At 43.1% G+C, this 21889-nt stretch overlaps 1 protein-coding gene across 6 annotated transcripts in view; it reads left to right on the forward strand.

Moving 5' to 3' along the window:
- The window catches only part of ADAMTSL3 (ADAMTS like 3), a 395806-nt gene that overhangs the window by 213301 nt on the left and 160616 nt on the right, over nt 1–21889 (forward strand). For all 6 annotated transcript variants that reach the window (XR_012895741.2, XM_006139251.5, XM_075897127.2 and 3 more), the window contains exon 6: nt 1631–1867. Coding sequence is in view for 5 of the 6 variants with exons in the window: in XM_006139251.5 (XP_006139313.3) it covers nt 1631–1867 (237 nt within the window). In the remaining variant the exon portion in view is untranslated. The remainder of the gene's footprint in view (nt 1–1630; nt 1868–21889) is intronic.

Genomic DNA, 21889 nt, shown 5'->3' on the forward strand with positions numbered 1-21889 from the left:
TCTGGTATATACTTCTGAGTGCCACTTGCTCCCTGTGTGACAGAAGGCAAGCCACCATACTTCTCTGTATTTCCCTTTCCCTATTGGTAAAATAGGGGTAGCAAGCCATACCTTACAGCAGTGGTCCCCAACCTTTATGGGCTCCCGGGTGCCCGGGGGCGGGGCCACTCACGCGCCGGGCGCCCGGGGGCGGGGCCACGCGTCCTGGGGCACGCCAGGGCCGGGGCCACCCGAGCCCCTTGTGCCGTGGGCCCGTGGCTTGCGCCGCCGCCCATGCTGCGCGCCTGGGGCTGGCACCGGCGCCGCGCGCCCGCATGTGCCCCGGGGCTGGGGCCACCCGAGCACCGCGCACCAGGCGCCAGTGAGTGTCGCGCGCCTGGGGCCGGCGCCTCCAGTGCGCCACGCGCCGGGGGGCGGGGCCAGCCCGGGTTGTCGGCGGGTGTATACAAATGCCCCGGCAGGCGCCATGGCGCCCGCGGGCACCGCGTTGGGGACCACTGCCTTACAGAGACTGTATTAATCTTCTTGAGGATTGTAAAACAATGAGATCCTTAGATGAAAGGAGCTATGGAAGTATACAGTATTAACTATATTGTAGAACTCATTGATTCAATACGTATTCTTTTAAAGCCAATATTTAACACAGAACCCATTTTAAAGAAAACATTTTATTTGCTGTATGAATCCTTGTAAAAAAGCTAGTATGAGCAGGGATATCAACTTGTGCCAGTGAGGTCACTATAGTGGACCACAAGTTGAATATGAGTCAACAGTGTGATGCTGTTGCAAAAAAAGCAAATATGATTCTAGGTTGTATCAACAGGTGTGTTGTAAGCAAAACTCGTGAAGTCATTCTGCCGCTCATTCTGCCGCACTAGTTAGGCCTCAGCTGGAGTACTGTGTCCAGTTCTGGGCGCCACATTTCAAGAAAGATGTGGAGAAATTGGAAAGGGTGCAGAGAAGAGCGACAAGAATGATTAAAGGTTTAGAGAACATGACCTATGAAGCCAGGCTTCATGAACTGGGCTTGTTTAGTTTGGAAAAAAGAAGAGTAAGGGGGGACATGATAGCAGTTTTCAAATATCTAAAAGGGTGTCACAAGGAGGAAGGAGAAAATTTGTTCCTCTTGGTTACTGAGGACAGGACAAGGAGTAATGGGCTTAAAGTGCAGCAGGGGAGGTTTAGATTGGACATTAGGAAAAAATTCCTAACTGTCAGGGTGGTCAAATATTGGAATAAACTGCCAAGGGAGGTGGTGGAATCTCCCTCTCTGGAGATATTTAAGAACGGGTTAGATAGACATCTGTCAGGGATGGTGTAGACGGAGCTTGGTCCTGCCTTGAGGGCGGGGGGCTGGACTCGATGACCTCTCGAGGTCCCTTCCAGTCCTATTATTCTATGATTCTATGTTAATGTGCTTTTAACTGTAAACTTCATAGCAAATAGTGGATTAAGTAAAATATATTGTTTTAATCCTTAAAGTAGGACCTGTATTATGGGGCTATTTGTTAGGTTAGGTTAAGCCTTCTCTAAGCCAACTTGGGTAGTTTCTATATAATTCATCAGACACTATGATCACACATGTGAGGTGTTTTCATTTTTTAAATGATTTCCTTTGGTTTGTTTTTAGGACTGCTCTTTGGATGTTGGTGACTTCAGAGCACAACAGTGTTCAGCCTACAATGATGTAAAGTTCCAAGGACATTTTTATGAGTGGCTTCCTGTATATAATGACCCCAATGCACCATGTGCACTAAAGTGTCAAGCTTTGGGGAAACAATTGGTTGTGGAGCTTGCCCCAAAAGTGCTAGATGGTACTCGCTGTAATACTGAATCCCTGGATATGTGTATCAGTGGAATATGTCAGGTATGTCCATATTTGTCTTAAACTTCCTTTGAGGAGATATTTTTTTTCTTTTATTATAGAATTTTAAGGCATGATGGAAGGTACATATGTTTAGGTTTTGCATATAAAATTGTTCTGTTCTGTTCTTGTTTATCTTTATAGGCTAGAATATGACCACTAACATTACTGTAGGCATTGCAGCAGTTCTTAAATGCAACCCGCCATAGAAAGATTTGTCTTCTACTTTTGTACATGACCATGGATACTGTATTGGTTAATATTTACTGTATTCAGAGCGTGGTTCTCAGTCATCTATCCAACTATGATCTATGTAATCTATCAAAACTAGCTAGTTTGCTGTTCATTAGTATGACCATCACTGTGGCAGCTGAGCAAATTAGATAAAATAGCCCTTGTTTTAAAGGAGTTTTTTCTTCACCTTACCCTTTATGAAATACAAGACTATGTCTAAACTACATCCCTCCATCAAAAGAGGGATGTAAATTAGGCAAATCAAAAGTGAAAATTAAGAGGGTATTTAAATATCCCACACTTCATTTGCATAATGGCATCCGAGCGCTTTTTCGAAAAAGGGTTTTCGATGGCGCTTTCACTTTCAAAAAACCCTTTTTCAAAAAAGTGCTCAGATGCCATTATGCATACTACATCTATCTCCATGACTAGGCCTGGATCAGCAGGCACAGCCTCCTGGCCATCCATAGATATACACATCATTTCTGGCTACTGTTATGTGCATGCCCTGAAATAGTAAGACATCAAGAAGGACTCCAGTACTTTGAGCTACCTTGACAATCCAGAGACAGATCTCTGCCATGACTTATGGATTTGGGTCCAGTGATTCATAATTTCATCCAGACTTAATACAATAGACTTCCGATAATCCGGAACCTATGGGACCTAGGTGGTGCCGGATTATCAAATATGCCGGACTATCAGGAGGTACTATTAGCTGGTTATATATATGCTGTATACATTATATACTGTATATAAAGTGTTCCTAACCCTTTTTATTGTACATACTGTATACAGTATACTGTAATGTTTTAGTTTTTTTAAGCCTTTTTTACCCTTTTTGCTCAGTTCAGCTGCTGCTGCTGGTACCTTGTGACTCATTTTTTGCCGAAGCTCACTCACTAGGCTCTTGCCATTTTGATGTCGGACTATCAGGAGTGCCGGACTATTGGATGCCGGACTATTGGAGTTTTACTGTAAACTGTTAAGACGCTTTTTCTCTGTTCCTTATAAATTGCTTGTTATTGTCAAGGTATTTGTGCACAAACATTGGATTCTTTCTTTAGCCTGCTTTTGCTGCTCAAATCCTTTTGAGATGGCACAATCCAGAATGGGCGTTTATTCCTCAGAGAGAATAAAAATCTTTGCTGAGGTATTAAATGAATAGTTCGAAAGATTTGTTAACTTTTAGTCCTCGATTCATTAGCATTTGAACTTTTTTATTCAATAAGTTTGCCTAATCGATACCATAACTTCTTAAATCTTGAATCATATTTATTGTAATAATATCAATTGTTGTAAAAGTTGAGAGTGTAATTTTTTTTGGCGGAGGGTAAAATGCAGGTCACTATAGTAAAAGGTAATATTTGGAGACTTCCTCAGAAGCTGACATAAATGTTTCTCCATAGCTCTACTTAAGTAGAAAAAATAAACAAATTGATATATAATCTTCCCTGCAAAACGTGGTTGAATAGTCAACAGCTGTTAAGGAGAGAGACAGCACAAGTTGTGATTCTCCACAGTTGTTGCTACAAGATCAGTCTGTTGACTCCTGACATCTACTTGGCATAGACTGCAAATACCTTGGCAACTGTTTTTACAGTTAACTCATCTAAATAAATATGTCACACTGCTGATGTGGAAATCTTTGTTTTTGTGCCTTGGAGTACCAAAAAACTAGTATGAGGAGATTGGCCTGCCTGATTCTCTTCTTCAACTATTGCTGGTTTTGCTCATTTAGTGTCTTAAAATGTTGGCAAGTTTTATAAGATTTCAGCCTTGTTAACATAAGCATGATTTCACTTCCATCTGTTTTCATATTCTTGGGTTGATCTGGTTCACTAATTCTCTCATTCAACTCAGATCCTCGTATACTTTCTCTTCTTAGTATAGTATATATTTACTGTAGCATTAAATCAGTGTTGCCCAGCTTAAATTCTCATTCAGTATATGTACTTCATTTAACAGATGGATTTAAACTAAATTAAGCACTTTACCAAACAAAAATATGAGACCACAAAACTGCTCTCTGGGTAAGAGAGATTTGGTGCTTCTGAGAGATTAAAAACCTAAGAGAAAGCAAGAAGGAAATCTTCTTGGGAAAATGATTAAGATAGTATGAGGGCTGCTTAAGACTCATCCCAGCCAAACCAGTCAATCATGTCTTAGTTTGCCACTGCCATGCTCCTGTTACCAATGAAAATTTCTGGAGCTCTTATGTTAAACAGGAATGAGTCAAAGGTTTGCTGTCAGGAGGATTTTCACACTTAACTTTGGATATTTAGCAGGTCTCTGCACATGAGCAGAGCAGCACTACTACTACCTTTTTTCTTCCTATAATGTACTCCTGCTGTGTCCATCTGGGTGCGGTAGGTCTGTGGGCAGGGAGGTTTTAAAAAAAAAAAAGAAAAACCTGCATGTCAGAAACATGTGGTCAGTATTTAACCAGTGACAATCTCTGTACAAAGGCCAACCCTTTCAGTTTAATTTTTGTGCATGTGGTTTGTTTGTCTTTTTTTTTTTTTTCATTCATAAAGCCCTATTTTGTCTGCCAAACACAAAATTAATTCCTTATTCATTTTACACCCAGAACTGATAATCTTCCTAACCTGAAACAGGGATTTTGGAAGCATGTATGTATAGCCAGCGCAATTTTGTCACAAACCAGTCAAAAGTGATATAAATCTCGGCTATACTTTCCAAGTGTCAACCAGTCTGTGGTCTAAAAGAAAGACAGTTACTGTGCTATATTTTGTGGCATATGGTATAAATTTAGCTGTCATGTGGAGTGCCATCAACTTCTGTCATATTAATTCTGCTGTGGGTATGTCACTACTTTGTGATGTGCCAACTAGATACCTTTCACACTTGCTACATAATAATAATAATAAAAAAATACATTCTGAGCCTGGGCGTAAAGATTTCTTGATTTGATTTTTTACATATTGAAATTATAAGCTGTTTGATGACTGTCCTGCCTGTTTACTATGCTTAATTCCTAAAAGAAGAGTGACTTAGGGTACGTCTAGACTACATGCCTCTGTCGCCAGAGGCATGTAGATTAGGCTACCAGACATAGGAAAATGAAGCGGCGATTTAAATAATCGCCGCTTCATTTAAATTTACATGCTGATCAGCTGTTTGTCGGCTCAGCGTGGCAGCCGTGTAAATTTAAATGAAGCGGCGATTATTTAAATCGCCGCTTCATTTTCCTATGTCTGGTAGCCTAATCTACATGCCTCTGGCGACACAGGCATGTAGTCTAGACGTACCCTTAGTCATCTGATCTGAACTTGAATGTTCATTCTGAATGTTATTTCTTCAGAGTTTTAGTCTGAGGCATTTTGTATATGTTCCTTCTGAGTTAGTTTGTTATTGTGCAACAAACTATCTTCATTAAGGGGTTGTCCAAGATGCCCAAGAAGTTACTGGTTCAAGAACATTTGCTCTCCCTCAGATATTACTTTGTAGATAGGCATCTTCCATCACAAAAATTATGGGAGTGGTACATTCTTCCATCTATGTTTTGCAATAAATTGCCCTCAGGAAGTGGATTTCACTTTCAGATTTAACTTTCAAAGAATATTTTGAAAAGGGGCTTGTTTCTTATTATGCTTTCTTATGATGTCTAAAGAAGTACAGAAAATATTTTTTATACAATTTATTTTAATGGAGTTTTTTTCTGATTTTTTTTAACCTTAAAATATAAAGAATCTCTAGTCTGTTTTTCTCTGGGTTTGCTAGAGGACTTGACTGCAATCTGCATATGGCTACATTTTTCTCTCACTGTAAGTGAAAGAGAAATAGTGTTGAGGTTTCACCAAAAATGTCCTTCTCCCAAATATTAATTGGTCATAGTACTTAATTACTCTCAAATTAAATAAAGTTGCTTTTGGCTTTTGTGATGCCACTGGTTCTCCAGTCCTCCTAGATACTTGTAGACTGTAGAGAAGCAGGAGTTCTCATTAGGAAAAAAAGCGGGATATAAAACATTTCAGGTCCTCTTTATGCTGCAGACAGAAGGGAAAAAAGGCACAAGTCCACTTCCCCATCCTCTTCGCTGTTCAACTTAAAACAAGTTAGTGAAGGGAAGAATTTTTTTCATCTTGCTTTGTGCTAAGAGCTTTTATGCCCAAAATCATATTCTCTTCTAGCTGCAGTGCCACGAGCTAGCCACATGTTAGTGTATAAAGACTCCTAAAGCATATTAATTAAATGGATTGATATATAACAGACCTCAGTTAAAATACGTTTCAGATGTAAGTTTATTAAAATCCGATAAGAAAATATTGCTCCTGATATGCATGACAATCATGTCTATGTACTTCTTGTCTTTGTAATATAAATACTAACAGAAACAAATAGAAGTGTCAACTGTGATTAGGATCCCTATTATTCTAAGTACTGTACATCCACATAGTAAGACAGAGTCTCTGCCCTGAAGAATTTAAGGTCTAAATAGACAAAAAAGGCAAAGGCTGGCTGCAAGTTTATTAACTTAATTTTAACGTTTGGAATCAGAGACAATTGTGTATGGCCATGTAGGAAGTCTCTGAGGGTATGTCTACACTGCATTCCTCTTTCGAGAGAGGAATGCAAATGCAGCTGAGCAAAATTGCAAATGAAGCACGGATTTGAATTTCCCATACTTTATTTGCATAATTGCGGCTGAACGCTTTTTTGAAATACATATCCTATTTCGAGATAAAAAATGCTGTTTAGATGCGGTTATTTCGAGAAAAAACCCTTCTTTTGAAATTAGCCTTACTCCTTATAAAATGAGGTTTAAGGGTTATTTCGAAAGATGGGGTTTTTTTTTCGAAATAACCCCATCTAGACTGTGTTTTTTCTTTCAAAATAGGGTATTTTGAAAAAGCTCCCGGACACCGTTATACAAATGAAGCATGGGAAATTCAAATCCGTACTTTATTTGCAATTTCGCTCAGCTGTATTTGCATTCCTCTCTCGAAAGAGGAATGCAGAGTAGACATACCCTGACAGAGTTAAGAACTCAACCCAAATCTGTTGAATTCCAACCCAGTGCTTTAAACGCATGACCATCCTTCCTTTTGTTTCTTTCATTCTTTTCACAGTGTGTAAGGGTTTGGGGAATCTGTAATTAAGGATGTGCTGGATGCACTCGATGCACTAGGATGCACTAGAGGTGTCATTCCCAGCTCAGGTAGGTGCACACATACCAGATTTGATAAAGCTATCACTCTGAAAATAGTGGTGTAATTGCAGCAGAATAGGTGGAGGCATAGATTGGCCATTCAAATGAGAAACTAAGATCTTGGATTGTATTGCACTTAGTGCAGTTACCCTTTCCCACCATAAGAACATAAGAATGGCCATACTGGGTCAGATGAAAAGGTCCATCTAGACCAGTATCCTGTCTGCTGACAGTGGCCAATACCAGATGCCCCAGAGGGAGGGAACACAACAGGTAATCATCAAGTGATCCCTCTTCTATCACCCATTTACAGACAAAGGGTATGTCTACACTACCACCCTAGTTCGAACTAAGGTGGTAATGTAGGCAACCGGAGTTGCAAATGAAGCCCGGGATTTGAATTTCCCAGGCTTCATTTGCATAAAGCCGGGCGCCGCCATTTTTAAATGTCCGCTAGTGCGGACTCCGTGCCGCGCAGCTACACGCGGCACGGACTAGGTAGTTCGGACTAAGCTTCCTAGTCCGAACTACCGTTACTCCTCGTTTCCCCTCCTAGTAAGAGGATTCATGTTGGCACTTTTTTCCTCGACCACACATGGGGTCAGAGAAGTGGACATGCCCATCTACGTTGTGGTCGACGCAGCCTACTCCTTGCTCCCCTGGCTAATAAAGCCTTATACGGGATGTCTGAACCCCACAAAGGAACAGTTCAACAACAGGCACAGCAGGATTGTGGAAGTTGCCTTTGGCCACTTGAAGGGGAGGTTCCGGAGTCTCCTCATCCATCTTGACCTCGGCAACTAGAACATCCCCCATTATGTGGCAGCTTGCTGTGTGTTCCACAACCTTTGTTAAATAAGGGAGACCTTCCTGCGAGGGTGGGTTGCAGAACCTGAGCAGCTCACTATGGCTTTTGAGTAGCCATGCATCATTACCATCCAGCAAGCCTATTGGGGGCTATGCTTATCTGGGAAGCCCTGAGGGAGAGTTTCAGAGAAGCCTAGCCATGAGACTCTCCTCCAGCCTCCACACAAGGGGCCTCTGCATTGCCCATGTGTGTTTTTCATCCCACATCCACCTCTTCCCCTGCCCTTCCTTCCTACCTACAGGTAAAATAAACCAGACTTTTTGTTTGAAACAATAAACCCAGTATTTTTTATTTGAGGAATATGAAACTGGAAAGGGGCTTGTGAAAGAACTTGGGAGGAGGAGGAGGGGCTTAGGGCTGGGGCTGGGATTGGTGCCTGCCTTGGGTGCGTTTGGATGCCTCGGCTGCCTAAGAGGTCCCACCACCTAGTGTGCATGACCCTTGGTGGCCCTGGGGCAGGGACTAGAGGGTGGGGGCAAGGGTAGGAGTGCGTGTGGTGCTGGAGGCACTTGGGGGGAGCAGGTGCTGGAGGCACTTGTGGGAAGTGGGTGCCGGAGGGACTTGGGGAGGAGCTAGTGCTGAGAGTTCAGGAATGGCAGATGAGGGAAGGTGGTTGGTGGACTGATTGATAACCATGACCGGGCTTTCCATGGTGGTGGTGATCAAGGAGCACATTGCCTCATGCTGGCGAAAAAGCTGCTCCCAGATCATCCACTTTAGCTCCTGGTCACCCCAGCACTTCTTGTGTTCCTCCTCAAAGTTCCTGTCCAAGGAATGGAGGTACTCGAGGTATTCCTGCACCAGGTCATCTCGGGGTCGGAAGGATGGCACAGGAGGTGGTGGACACACCATGCTCGCAGCTGGCTCAGTTGTGAAGAAAAGTGAGAAGGACAGTCATCCCAGGAGGCAGTGGGGATGAAGCCTAGCCTTCATCTGAGAGCTGATGCCAAAGGCCTCGGTCCAGATGTTAGTGATGTGCTTTGAGGAAGGCCAACTGTTGCTTATACAGTAGGCACTTTCCACCAGGGGCATAGATGTCCCAGGGGATCCTCACTACCTCCGTGTTACAGGGACAAGCAGGCATGGGAAGGTGCCAGCCATGCCAGGAGCCTGAGAACAGGAATGGTGGGATGGGGAAGCTTGGATTCCTTTCATGTCCCGCACATGCTGGGTCTGGCAGTTGTGACATCCCGCAAAGAAAGAACTTCTATCCCTGTCCACTGAAGGAGAGGGGGGGAAGGTGTTGGGGGAGGTGTGCATGAGCAGCAGATTCTGCTTGCTGGAGAGAGTGCTACTGGGGTCCCCTCCACTTTCTCCCTATGGCAGGTTCCCATGAAGGGGATTGGTGTCTGCTGCATCACCCTGCTTGACTGGGAGTGGATGCTTCCCAAGAGTGCGGGCATGAGCCTGTGCCATGTGCGGCACTACTGTGTGTTTCCATAACCTCAGCCTCCTTAATGGTGGCTTGTCATGGGCAGGTGTCTGTCCATGGAGTCGGGAGTAAGGCAGGCCTCTCCAGAAACCTTGTGAGAAGAAGCAGTGAGTTTCTGTGTGACAGCCTCATGAGGCTGGGTGCCCCTGACTGGCACTCTATGTGCACTCATGTGCACAGGCTGTTGTGTGATCCCCAGGCCAAGAAGGCTCAGCAAAGAGTGTGCAGCGCCTCGCAGCCTGCCGCCTCCCTCCATGTGTTGATAGGGAAAGTTATGGAGCTTACCTTACAAGCTGCCTTCCCCAGCCTTGTCCGATTCCTGGGAGACATCCTAGGAGGGGAGTACCAGCTCCAGACAGATGACAGCCTCCTGGCTGGAGGGCATGGTGTCCAGGCTGACTTGCTCCTTCTGTTCGTCCTCAGCCCCGGCCTTCCTGGAAGCTGACAATGGGCATGTCCAGGCCAGAGTCATAATAATGGCAGGTTTGGGATGCCATTCCAGAGCAGAAACTTTGTTCCCTAATCTTGGTGTAGCCCTGATGTAGTTCCTTTATTTTCATCTCCACACCAGTCCAGAATAGTGCCCTCTTCCACCCTGGCCACCCCTGCCTGGGCTGCAGAGGTGGCTGCTGGCATGCTTGCAGCCCCGGTGGGCTCAGAAGGAACACTGAGATTGCTTCTGGCAGCAGGGAAGGCAGAGCAGGGTACTGCTGTGTAGCATGGTAGTAGCAGGGCTCACGTCGAACCACAAGTCTTTTCCCTTCTGCCTGCATCTTTAAACCCTGTAGGAGAAGGGAAGCTATACAGTTTTGAGGGGCATGGACAGAGTGTCCACCAGGGCAGCTGTGAGAAGCCCTGGAGGCCAATTATTTGAAAATAAGCACAGCTGAGCATCCATACTCACCTTATTTCAAAATAGCAATTTTGAAACTGATGTTATTCCTTGTAGGATGAGGGGTTATTATTTCACTATAGCAAGCATGTTATTTCAAAATCATTTAAAAATAACGTGCTTGATGTGTGGAGGCTCGCCTTGTTATTTTGAAATAATGTGACTTATTTTGAAATAACTCTGTAGTGTAGACATGCCCCTGGTGTATTTCCTGCAGGAACTTTATTTCATATCATTTTAATTCTTCTTTCTATACAGGGGTCAAACCTGTAGTGGGTTCCCTCCGATCTCTAATTTCTCTCATCCACACTTTTTTCTTATCTGAGAGTCTGCTAATACTCAGTTTGCTGGGTTTTGTTTTGTTCTGTTCTGCTTGTTTGTGAGGTTTTTGCACTAATGTGGTTGTAGGTCCCAATTTAGTGAGGTACTTAAGCATGGGGCTAGAGACATTTCCTTCAGTGGCACAACGCCGATGCTTAAAGTTAGGTACATGCTTAAGTAGCTTGCTGGATTTGGATCTTAGTCACCTTGAAATATCTCTGGGCCAAGTTTGCCTTAATATACGGTAAAAGTGTGTCCACCCAATTAGAAAAGCAGATGATAAAGTAATCTGATTCTGTATAATTACTTACTTACTTGACAGTATTCTTACAGATTAACCACATTGGGTCCACTCCTAGTGAGTTCTATCCTATATATTTTTGAACTGGAAACACTAGTAGATAGGAAGGGGCACTTGCTCCTATAATGAGCAATCCTATAATCTCAAAACTGCACATAGTGCTTTAATACATTTTTCATAACAATTGAATGTTTTTAAAACACTATCTTTTATTTGATTGAAATGTATTTGCTATTCTGGAACACATTCTTTAGCTTCTTGCCTTAATATATAAAATACTGCAAAAAATGTGGGAAATCTTTTGAGGAGTCCCTGCGTATGAAGTGGCTATTTGATCTTGCATTTCTTTTTCTTCTGTTTTCTTCATTGCTTAACATTCCTTTGCTCTATAATGAGAACAGGGGATTTGGGTATCTGGTTATGTCTCCGATGGTAAACCCTATGAATTTGATTTAAGTTATGCTTCTATTCTCCAAACCTCAAATCTCATTTTTCTTTCCCTCACTTCTTTACTCCTCATCCTCCAGCTCCCTTGCCTCATACACACGACACACCACACTGACACTTGTGAAATTTTCTTAACGTCCCACTGCCAGTAATGCCAGTTCAGTCCCACAAGTGGAAGCCCTAGAATAGACAGCCTGTTGGTAGCTGCAGCCAAGTTAATGCTGTGCCAGGTGTTCATGCCCAAAGCAGTGTGCCTTAACTGAAGGGTGCTGATATCTGAAAGCAGAGTATATTAACCTTGTGTCTGTCACTGAGATAATTCCCAGTTAAGCCAAAACCAAATTTTTAAAATGTCTGTGGCGCTAATGAGCCATCCACGCTAGGAATAACACTGGTGAAAGTGTTCTATTTTTGATGGTGGAAAGTGGTTAGCTCTTTTCCTATATTGTATGCTGGTCTTATCTCTCCACTTTTTTGTGTGGAACTGAGTTGCTGGTCTTCAGCATGGAAAAGGAGCTTTGTGAGCCTTTTTTCTATGCTCTCCTTGACTTTTCTTTCCCCCATTTAGAGCTAAGCTATCTGCTGGCTCCATCATAATTCAGAAGGCCTGGGTTATGTTGTGTATGAAGAGACACGCTTTACATAATAGACTCTGCAATTTACAACAGGGCAAAGATACATGGGAAATGTTAAAGTAGGATGCAGCATAAATTTCCCATGATGAATTTTATAATCATGCTTTTATGGTCATAAAAAGGAATTCCCATGACCATATTTAAAATTCACTATTTACTGTATAGATGCCAAAATCCTTAACATCTGCCTATCGTGTGATTTTGTTGTTACACAAATAAGGCAGAAGAAAGTGCAGTAGGTAACTCTCATTCAAGAGCTGTGCAGTGTACGTGCATATGTGATCATAAATTCGAAATGTAGTTTTGTTTTTTAGTTGTGTTTGTGGATTTTTTAGGGATTTGACATACACGTTAAAAAAACTACATAATGTTATGAAACATTATGACCCTTTTCAGCCTATTCAATGCCTGAAGCAGAGTTAATATATTCTGCTTTTCAGCCTATTCAATGCCAGAGACTGCCGTGGAAATGTTTTCTCTTGCACAGTTCTTGGTGCCTTTTGCAATATGTAGCTATTTTTCTGAGCTCAGTTTTAATTGCTACCATAGTAAGGTTGAAGTGAGAAAATGAGATGTCATGTCTTGGTTTCCTTTCATGCAGAGCCCCATTAAAAATACTTCGGGTGGGGAAACTGGTGGGGCAGATTTTGGAAAGCTGAAAGGTTAAAGCAGCATCTCTTGCTCTTTGTGATCACCTCCTCCTGTGGGGTTTTGGGGCTTGATGGATCCATAGTGTGGGTAGATCCACTGATTGCCTCGCTTTCACTAGGGATGTAAAATACATTTTAAAAAAGTAACTGTTTTTTCCGTTAAAAATCTTAGCAGTTACATGGTTACATGCACTGTGGGCTCTGCAATATAAGCCTCTGAAGTATAAGCCTTATACTACCGAGCCCGCTGTGCAGCTGGCTCCCTGGAAGCAGGGCCAGCAGCTGGTGATTGCTGGAAGCTTGCTTATAGTGTAAGCCACTTCTCAGTGCGCACTGGCTCTGGCTGCTGGCTCTGCTCCTGGGGCTTCGCAATATCAGAGCCCACAGCATGGGGTGGCAGCCAGCTTCCCGGGAGCAGGGCCGGCAGCCAGAGCTGGTGCATGCGGGGACCCAACTTACGTGCATCAGCTACCGGCTTTGCTCCAGGGAAACTGGCTGCCATCCTGCGCTGCAAACTGCGATACTTATCAGTTGGCTCTGGTGTGTGCTGGTGCCTAGCTGTTGGCCCCACTCTCAGTGTGCCAGTTGCACTATGGGCTCTGCAGTATAAGCTTCCAGGAGCAGGGTGCCAACTAGAAGCCCGTGCATGCAGACAGAAGAATTTAACTGCAACCGGAACTGATAATCTGATGGTTATCAGTTAACTGGTAAAGTGATTAAATTCTTAGATCCCTACTTTTCACACTCTGTCTACCCAAAACAGGAACATGGAATTTGCCATTCTGCATCATACCAGTGGTCCTATACTGCATTCTTTCACCAAGTGTGGCCAGTACTAGATACTTCAGAGGAAGATTTTTTTTTTAAAGCTAACAAACCCTACAATAGACAGTTGGGGGATACCTGCCACCAGAGAAAATTTATTCCTAGCCTCTAATAACTAGAGGTTGACATATGCCCTTAAAAAATGTCTTCTGCCATGGTCTCATGTACAACACTTCTGCAGAGCTCATTTGAAAGAGAATCATACAATTACCCCAGGGGTTTGCAAACATTCTGTCATGCCCTCCCATGCCATTCATGGTAATTGTCATGCCCCTCCTCCCTTCCATTGCTTAAAATCTGAAGTAAACCCTTATGTCTGCAATGCTGCTGGTGGCAGCACTGCCTTCAGAGCTGTGGCCAGAGTACAACGGCTGCTTTTGTGGGTGTTCGTGTTGCTTGCAGAGCAGGACTATTTTTTAATCCTGCCCTGCAATACCCACTCTGTTTTTATCAGAGTCCTGCTATTATGGCAGTGAATCCTGTGGGATCCACAAGTTTCCATTTTCTTCACATATCCCCACAAGAATCTCTTGCATACCCCCCAGTATGCACCACTGGACTACTCACTGTATAGCCTGTCTGTGATGTTTCTTCTCATTTAGCAGAAATGTATTTCTTTTGTATTTCAACCCTTAGGTCTAAATGGAGAGTGTCAAGACTGTTCCTCACTCTGGTATTTTGAGTGCAGAAGGTGGGCATGCACAAGAGACCTTAAAAATACCCTGCTACTAAAGGCGTTTGTCATGAGTCAGGTCGCCCCTCAGGCTTACAGCCCTGTCATCATCGGGGCATACCTGCCTACCGCTCCCCTGCACCCGTGTCCTTTTAACCAAATTCCCACCATTCCGTGTCACTATGCAAGGTCCGGAGCTTGTTCAAGGGCTCCTTTAGTCTCGTTTTCCCAGGGCACTACGGAACGCCCGCAAGGAAGGAGGGGGACCCGGGCCCGCCCTCGCTCCGGGTTCCAACCCAGGACCCTAAAGGCAGCGGCACTCGGTCGCTGCCTGGTTGGTGGGGGCTCCCCCGTAACTCACCAACCGCCCGGGTAGGGTCGAGGCGCTGACGCCGCTTGCCGTCCCCGTCCTGGGTCACTTCTTCCTTCTTGCTGTCTGATCCGCCTCGGCAAAGGTCTCCCCCGTGCCAACGGATACTGCTCCTCGCTCCCTCAGCCTCCGGCTTCCCTCTCTCCCGGCCGGAGCGTCCTTCCCCCTTTGCTCTCCCAGGGTGTCTTTTAAAATGCCCGCCTCCGTTGGCCCCGCCCCCCTCATCCGGGCGTGGAGTGATGACTTCCCCCGGGAAGGGGAATCCCCTCCAGGTGCCGACTGCGTCCCTGGCTATCCCTGTGCAGCCGGGGCATGTGAGCCGGGGCGCCATCCGTGAGCGTCCGCACTCGCGGTTTCCGGGGCAACCAGACGCCGCGGGTTGCGCTCCCGCAGCAGTGCTGGCCTCCCTCTTGCCCCCCGCGGGCTCAGGAGTGCGGGGTGCCGTCGGTTCCGGTGCGGCCGGGATCGGCACCCCTTCACAGCGTTGCTAAAAAATAAACTCCCCAAGATCACAGACTCCCTGACCTTGAGTGGTACACTGCCACCACCCAACTGCAAAAACCCATTGAAAGCCAGGAAGAAGCACTTATGAACTTCTTCCTGTTGAGTAACCCCACCCTCCTTAACCTTCCCTTAAGAGAGAGCTTGAAAAAAAGAAACTAATTTCTTAATAACAGACCTTCAGTCACAAGCACGTGCACAAAGAACTTCCAGCTTTTCTAGAACACAAGAATTAGATTATAGTCTTTAAAAAGGAAATTTTATTGACAAAACAAAGAAGACATACTTGGTAAAGCATACTTGGTTCCTAAGTATTACAAAGCAACAACAACAAAAAAGATTAAAGCACAGAGATTTTTGTTTTCCTGGGATTCAGTTTCCATTACAGTGTTCAGGGGATGTTTAAAAAAAACAAGGAAAATAACCTGATCATGTCTGTCTAAACATTTTGTGTTCTACTTACATCTGTTGCTCCAAAGTTTAGGTTTCTTTCCTTAGGCATAGATATTGCTGGAAAATCCATGCCTTATTCCTGGTTAGCCTGTTTTCTCACACATAGAGGAGGCTGAAGCAGACAAATACTTATTTCATTTCAAACTTTTCCTGCTTTCTTCCCATTGGCTCTCCTGGCTCCCTGCCAACACTTCCTATATACCCACTGTTCTAGGTTTAACCCTTAGTTACTGAATGCTGAAATTTGTAGAAAAGGATACCACTCCTCCCATCCATCACAGAGAGGAAGCCAAGACTTTCCTCTAATTTTTTTTTTTTTTTTTTTTGCTTTGAGAGATTTTCATTGCATTTTCACTGACATTTTCATGTTTCTATTTCTCATTTCTTTACCAGTGTTTTGCATTGGTACATATCTCTGTACAGCTTTCAAAATTAGCATGGCAAGTGGAAACTCAGTGGTGCTAATGTACAAGGAGAAGATTGAAATTTGATTTCAGAATGTATTATTTGGCTTGCCATAAATCTCTAGAGAGTAGAGCAATAATTGTGTCATTGTGAAACAAAGCTGAATTGGTTTTCTATTTCGGTTGTATTAAAAATCATCATGCTAAGAAAAAGCAATAGCCGCTGACATTCACTGCCCCGTGCTGAGTTGAATATGAACTATTGGGAAGCACAATGAATTAGAGTGTCAATTTTTTAATGAAACAGAACATGAATAATTGGCAGGCACATCCATTAAACTAGGACACTATATAATATCAAAGGAAGTTCAGGGCTATCATTCTTGTTTATTGTATATAACATCTTCCATCTTCAGTCCTGGAGTGTTCTGATGAGTAAAGTTGCCCCTGTGCTAAAGGGCTTAGTCTAAGACAACACAGACCTTGAACAAATTTAGAATGGAATTAGTGCATATTAATTGCAGTGATTCATGGAATGTATGTGCTCAAGACTCTTGAGTGCCCAAGAAGCATTTGTATTCCACACAAAGAAGAGAGCATTTTCAAGTAAACCGGGTGAGTGGGAAGCTGGAGGGGAAAAATAAAATTAAAGTTCTAAGAAATACAGCTCTTTCAAATGCCCGAAGATTTGAAGCTTGGAACCTGATCCTGCACTGAGCTCAGCATGGGCAAACTGAAGTGCCTGCATGGAGCCCTGTTGACTAAAAGAGGGCTTAGCAAGCAGTTAGTCGTTTCCTTGCAGAACTGGGGCCTTAATCAGTGATGCCTTTGCTACACAGACCTATCCATGTTCTCATTATAGTAAAACCTAAGCATCTGTTTAAAAAAAATGAAGATTCTTGAATTTGGCAGGCTGTATGTTAACCTTCACAGATAAAACAATAAATATCTTGTGTTCATGTTGTTCATTTTAATCCACTTCCTTGCTTAAAACAAAAGCAGGAGGACTAAGAACCATAGAAAAAGCTCTTGAAACTTCTGAGTGACTTCTGTATTCACATTTGTGAAATATTTATGAAGTTACATAGTCAGTTCTAATATAACCATTTCTTCTACATTTATATTACTGTTTTTTGTACCCTGGCCTAATGCTTTTCTTGTGATTCCTGAACTCAGTTGCAGTATTGCCACATAAAATAGAGTAAAATAGAGTATATTTAAGTTGTATCTTTTCTAATAACAGGAACACAACAATTTTCAGCTTATATTAAATTTTGGAAAAGCCGTTGAACATTTGAGTCTATTCACTGTTAACAAAAACACATGCCACTCTGCCGGTTTATACCAACCAAGAATCGGGGTCTCTGCATATTTCTGAAAACCTTTTTAATTGTTTGTTTTTGTTCTTTTACTCTGAGAGATTATCCTAGGTTTTCACTGACATTTTCATGTTTCTATTTCTCATTTCCTTACTAGCCTTTTGCATGGGTGCATACCTTTATGCAGCTTTCAAAATTATCATAGTAAGTGGAAACTCAATGTTGTAAATGTACAGGGAGCAGTAACAAAATAATTTATTCAGACCCAGTCCTAAAATATTTTCTGGTTGAAACATTTTCTGAAAATAATTACAGTCTGTCCAAATTCGCAGGTGCCCAATCAATGCAGATATTGTAAAAACTTTATTACATACATTGTGCACCCATTTCTCAAAACCCTCTTTATTTTAAATTTCCAGTTATGTTACATTAAATTATATATGCCACTGATTCTCTCTGAAAATATACTACTCTAGTTTATCTGTTTGCAAGAATTTAATTACAACCTAGTCATTATATTTTCATCACTTTTTATAATCGTCATGTTGTTTCTTTTATAACTTAATATTGTCCCTATTCTTACATTATACAGCTTAAATTGTCACTTATTTCATTTATGCAATCTATGTTAAAATCACCTAATATAATTATTTCTGAATATGCCCTGAAAGCCTGCAGATGTTCTCCCAGTCTACCTATAACATTTATAGTTGATCCCTTTGCTCTGTAAATCACCAACAATATGAGGTAGATTAACCCTAACAAATGCCTTAATCATTAAAATCTTCAGACCTTTCTGGCTAGCTGACAGGGAGTGTCAAGCTGAGGAAGGTAATTCATTACTGAATATTGCTGAATTGCACCCTGAACTTCTCTCCTGAAACAAAATATAACACTAACGGTTTTAACTGTTTATCCAAAATTAGAGATTTTTTTACTATTTTTCAATAAAACCCTTGAACAAAATTTTCAAATCTGGGTGTGTGAAGTTAGGCTCCAAATTCCATACTTAGTCACTCAAGTAGAAGTAGCCTGATTTTCATAATTGCCAAGCAACCTGTAGCTTCCATTGGCTTCAGTGGGAATTGTTTGAGTAGACCAGTGTTTCTTAAACTGTGTTCCGTGGCACACTGGTGTGCTGTGAGGCAGTCAGAGGTGTGCCACGGAGAACAACAGAGTTCAAAATGGCTTCTCTTAAGGGAGCAGGCAACCTTTTTTTCCGCCCTTCAATAATTTTCCCCCGAACCTTTTATTTTTTTTGGTCAATAACTTTTCCCCGCCTTCCTCCCTCCCCCCTTTTTATTTTATTTATTTTATTTTATTTTGTGCTCAACAAAAAAATCCTTGGTGTTCCTCATTTAAAAAAAATATTGTATGGTGTTCCTTGGTCTTAAAAAGTTTAAGAAACAATGCAGTTAACCATTGCAGCCTGTGGCATTACTCAGGTGTTTAAAATGCTTTGCTCATTTGGTGCCTAAATGACGCCTATATTTTGTGGTTTATTTGCTATACTGTGTTCAAATGTATCTTTGCTTGATCTTTTTACTGGCTGACACTAATGCCATTTTATGAAGCAGTTGACTGAGGATATTCTACTACAGTGGAGAGCAATCATCCATTGCCTGTAGCCCAAACATGCCAGCTTGTTGGCAGACAAACCATATTGGATTCAGATTTTGAGGATGGCAGCTAGTTCTTGCTTTATTTTTTTGGCATTTGTATATTGTTAAAAGATAAGCAATAATCCTGGATTGAACAATCTTCCAAAGTATTCTGCTGTTCTGAATCTCTGTCTCGCTACATACACTGCTGGACACAGTACTGACTTGTGTTTGCACAACTGGGTTTTGGTTTTGGTTTGGGGGAGGAGGGGTTGGTTATATACACTAATAGTTTATTTTCATAGTGTCCAATGCCGTATGTAATAGCTCATCTATGCACTGTTTATTATGTCACATTGGATGTTAAGTGTCTAATCCTGCAAGTACTTTGTCTGCTCAAATCCCCTTAGGATCACTCCCCCTAGGAATGTACAGCAGCTTAAACTGATAATAATAACAAATAACTACTTCCATGCAGTATATCAAGTAGATGCGGTAAACAGCTCAATATTATCTTTGAAAATTAATTCATGAATCAATGAAAACATACATTCATAACACTCAAAAAATATTTCACTATTTATAAGTAAAGGGTATTTGTGGAATTTGGGGAGACATTATACCTGGTATAATTTTAATATCTCTTCCCTCCGCCTACCCCATGCAATAGTGTTATCTTTATGTGACAAGAAAAGAAGAATCAGTTGGAGAGGTAAAAACATTTAAAAGTCGAACCCTTCATATCTATTTCTCTGTGTTGAGTATGGCTCCCAATACCAGGTTTACTATAGTGTTAATGGTGCTGTTGTGCTGAGTCCACACATGGAAGGGGATCCTTTCCATGCCCCCTCCCAACCCCATTGTGCTTTTTCTGGACCCTGCCTTGCTCCAGGCACTGACTCTTAACCTCATCCCACTGGTGTTCTTGCCCCTGTCACACTATGGGGCCCACATATATATTTGGGACTGGGCCCACAAATGGTTAATAAAGCCCTGATGGCACCCTTCACTGAGCTTCACAATCTTTAGTGTATTTATCCTCACAACATACCGGTGAAGTAGGAAAGTGGTGTAATCCTGTTTTACAGATGAAGAACTGAGACCCAAAGGGTTTGTCTTCTACACTATGGACTTGTCCAAAGTCACAGAAGTAGTCTGTGGTGGAGCAGGGTATTGAACTCAAGTGGATCATCCTTGACCACTGGATCATCCTTCTTCTCAAGAACCATACCCGTTCTCTGCCTTATAAAACATATACATATGTAACATGGTAACACACTGTGGCTCTTTTTCCCTCCCTGGTGGCTGGTCCACATATTGAGGGTTATGAGTCTGATTCTCTCTCTGAGCTAATGAACCTTTGGTAAAATTTGCAAAAGGCCCAAGGACCAGATTCAGGCACTTAGGCCTGGCCTACATAACATGGGAAGGTTGATTACGTAAATTACATAGCTGGAGTCCACGTATCTTAAATCCCTACCCACACAGCAGGAGGTTGATGGGAGCAAATACTCCCATTGGTTTCACTTCTCATGAAGAGTAGAAGTACTGGCGCTGAAAAGGGTGCCCTTCGAGTTTGATTCTAGCAGGTCTATACTACATCCACTATATTGAATCCCGGAAGATCGACTGCAGAAGTGCTGATGTTCTGTGTAGTGTAGACGTGCCCCTACAGATACAGATAAGCACTTAGTAGAATTTATAAAAGCATCTTAGGCTCATTAAAATTTTACATCTGGGCTACGTCAACACTGGCCCCAAATTCCGGAAAAGTCATGCAAAGCAGGTAAGTCAGAATAGGGAAATCCGCGGGGGATTTAAATATCCCCCGCGGATTTAAATAAACATGTCCGCCGCTTTTTTTCCGGCTTGGGGAAAAGCCGGAAAAAAGCGTCTAGACTGGCGCGATCCTCCGGAATAAAGCCCTTTTCCTGAGGATCTCTTATTCCTACTTTCCAGTAGGAAATTACAGTAGGAATAAGAGATCTCTTATTCCTACTTTCCAGTAGGAAAGTAATAGTAATTCTCCCATTGGCCTAAGTAGGAACAGTATTGAGTCCCTCATATTGAACCCTACTTTTGCCTTCTTAATTCAGAATTCACTTAACTGTGCATACTTTCCATTGAAGTTAATGGGGCAAATCCTGATCCCTTGTAATTGAGATGGTAGATTTCAGGATCCTGACGAAAGGAAGAAAGGAGTGTAACAAAATACACACCCTGGTCTTCAGAAAATCAGACTTTGACTCCCTCAGGGTACGTCTACACTACAGTGCTAATTCGAACTAACTTAGTTCGAATTAGTTAATTCGAACTAAGCTAATTCGAACTAGCGCGTCTAGAACTAAAAACTAGTTCGAATTAGCGTTTTGCTAATTCGAACTAGCGCGTCCACACTGATTGGACGCAGGGGGGCATTTAAGGGCAGCTGAAACTGGTTCTGGCAGGGCATCAGGTCAGTAGTTGCTTTGTGTGGCTGCTGTCTGAGGCTATCTGAGGCTCGAGCTTAAAGGGACCCCCCCTGGACAGCCGGTTCTCAGCTTTTCCTGCTTGCTTGCTTGCCAACCTCGCCGAGGGACAGCAAAGCATTGGTCTCTGTGCCCGTCTGTGTCGGTGCTTCCCTTCGGGGGGGCCGCCGCAGGTGGCAACATGAAGCCACAGCTCGCCCTGCACCTTCTGGTGCACTTTCTGGACTTGCTGCTGCAAGCCTGCTAGCAATGGCTTGAGGCTGCCTGGCACCACCTGGTGAACGTCAGCCCCCTGCCTCTCCGCCTGGCCGCCCTGGGGGCCGTGGAGGAGCCGCGGCGGCGCCCCGGCACCGGCGTGCCCCGCCGCGTCTGGTGTCTGGACACCAGCACCGACTGGTGGGACCGCATCGTCCTGGAGTGCTGGGAGGACCGACAGTGGACCCAGAACTTCAGGATGA

This window comes from Pelodiscus sinensis, chromosome 14, assembly GCF_052426305.1.
Source record: "Pelodiscus sinensis isolate ZL-2025 chromosome 14, ASM5242630v1, whole genome shotgun sequence".
Classification (NCBI taxonomy): domain Eukaryota; kingdom Metazoa; phylum Chordata; order Testudines; family Trionychidae; genus Pelodiscus; species Pelodiscus sinensis.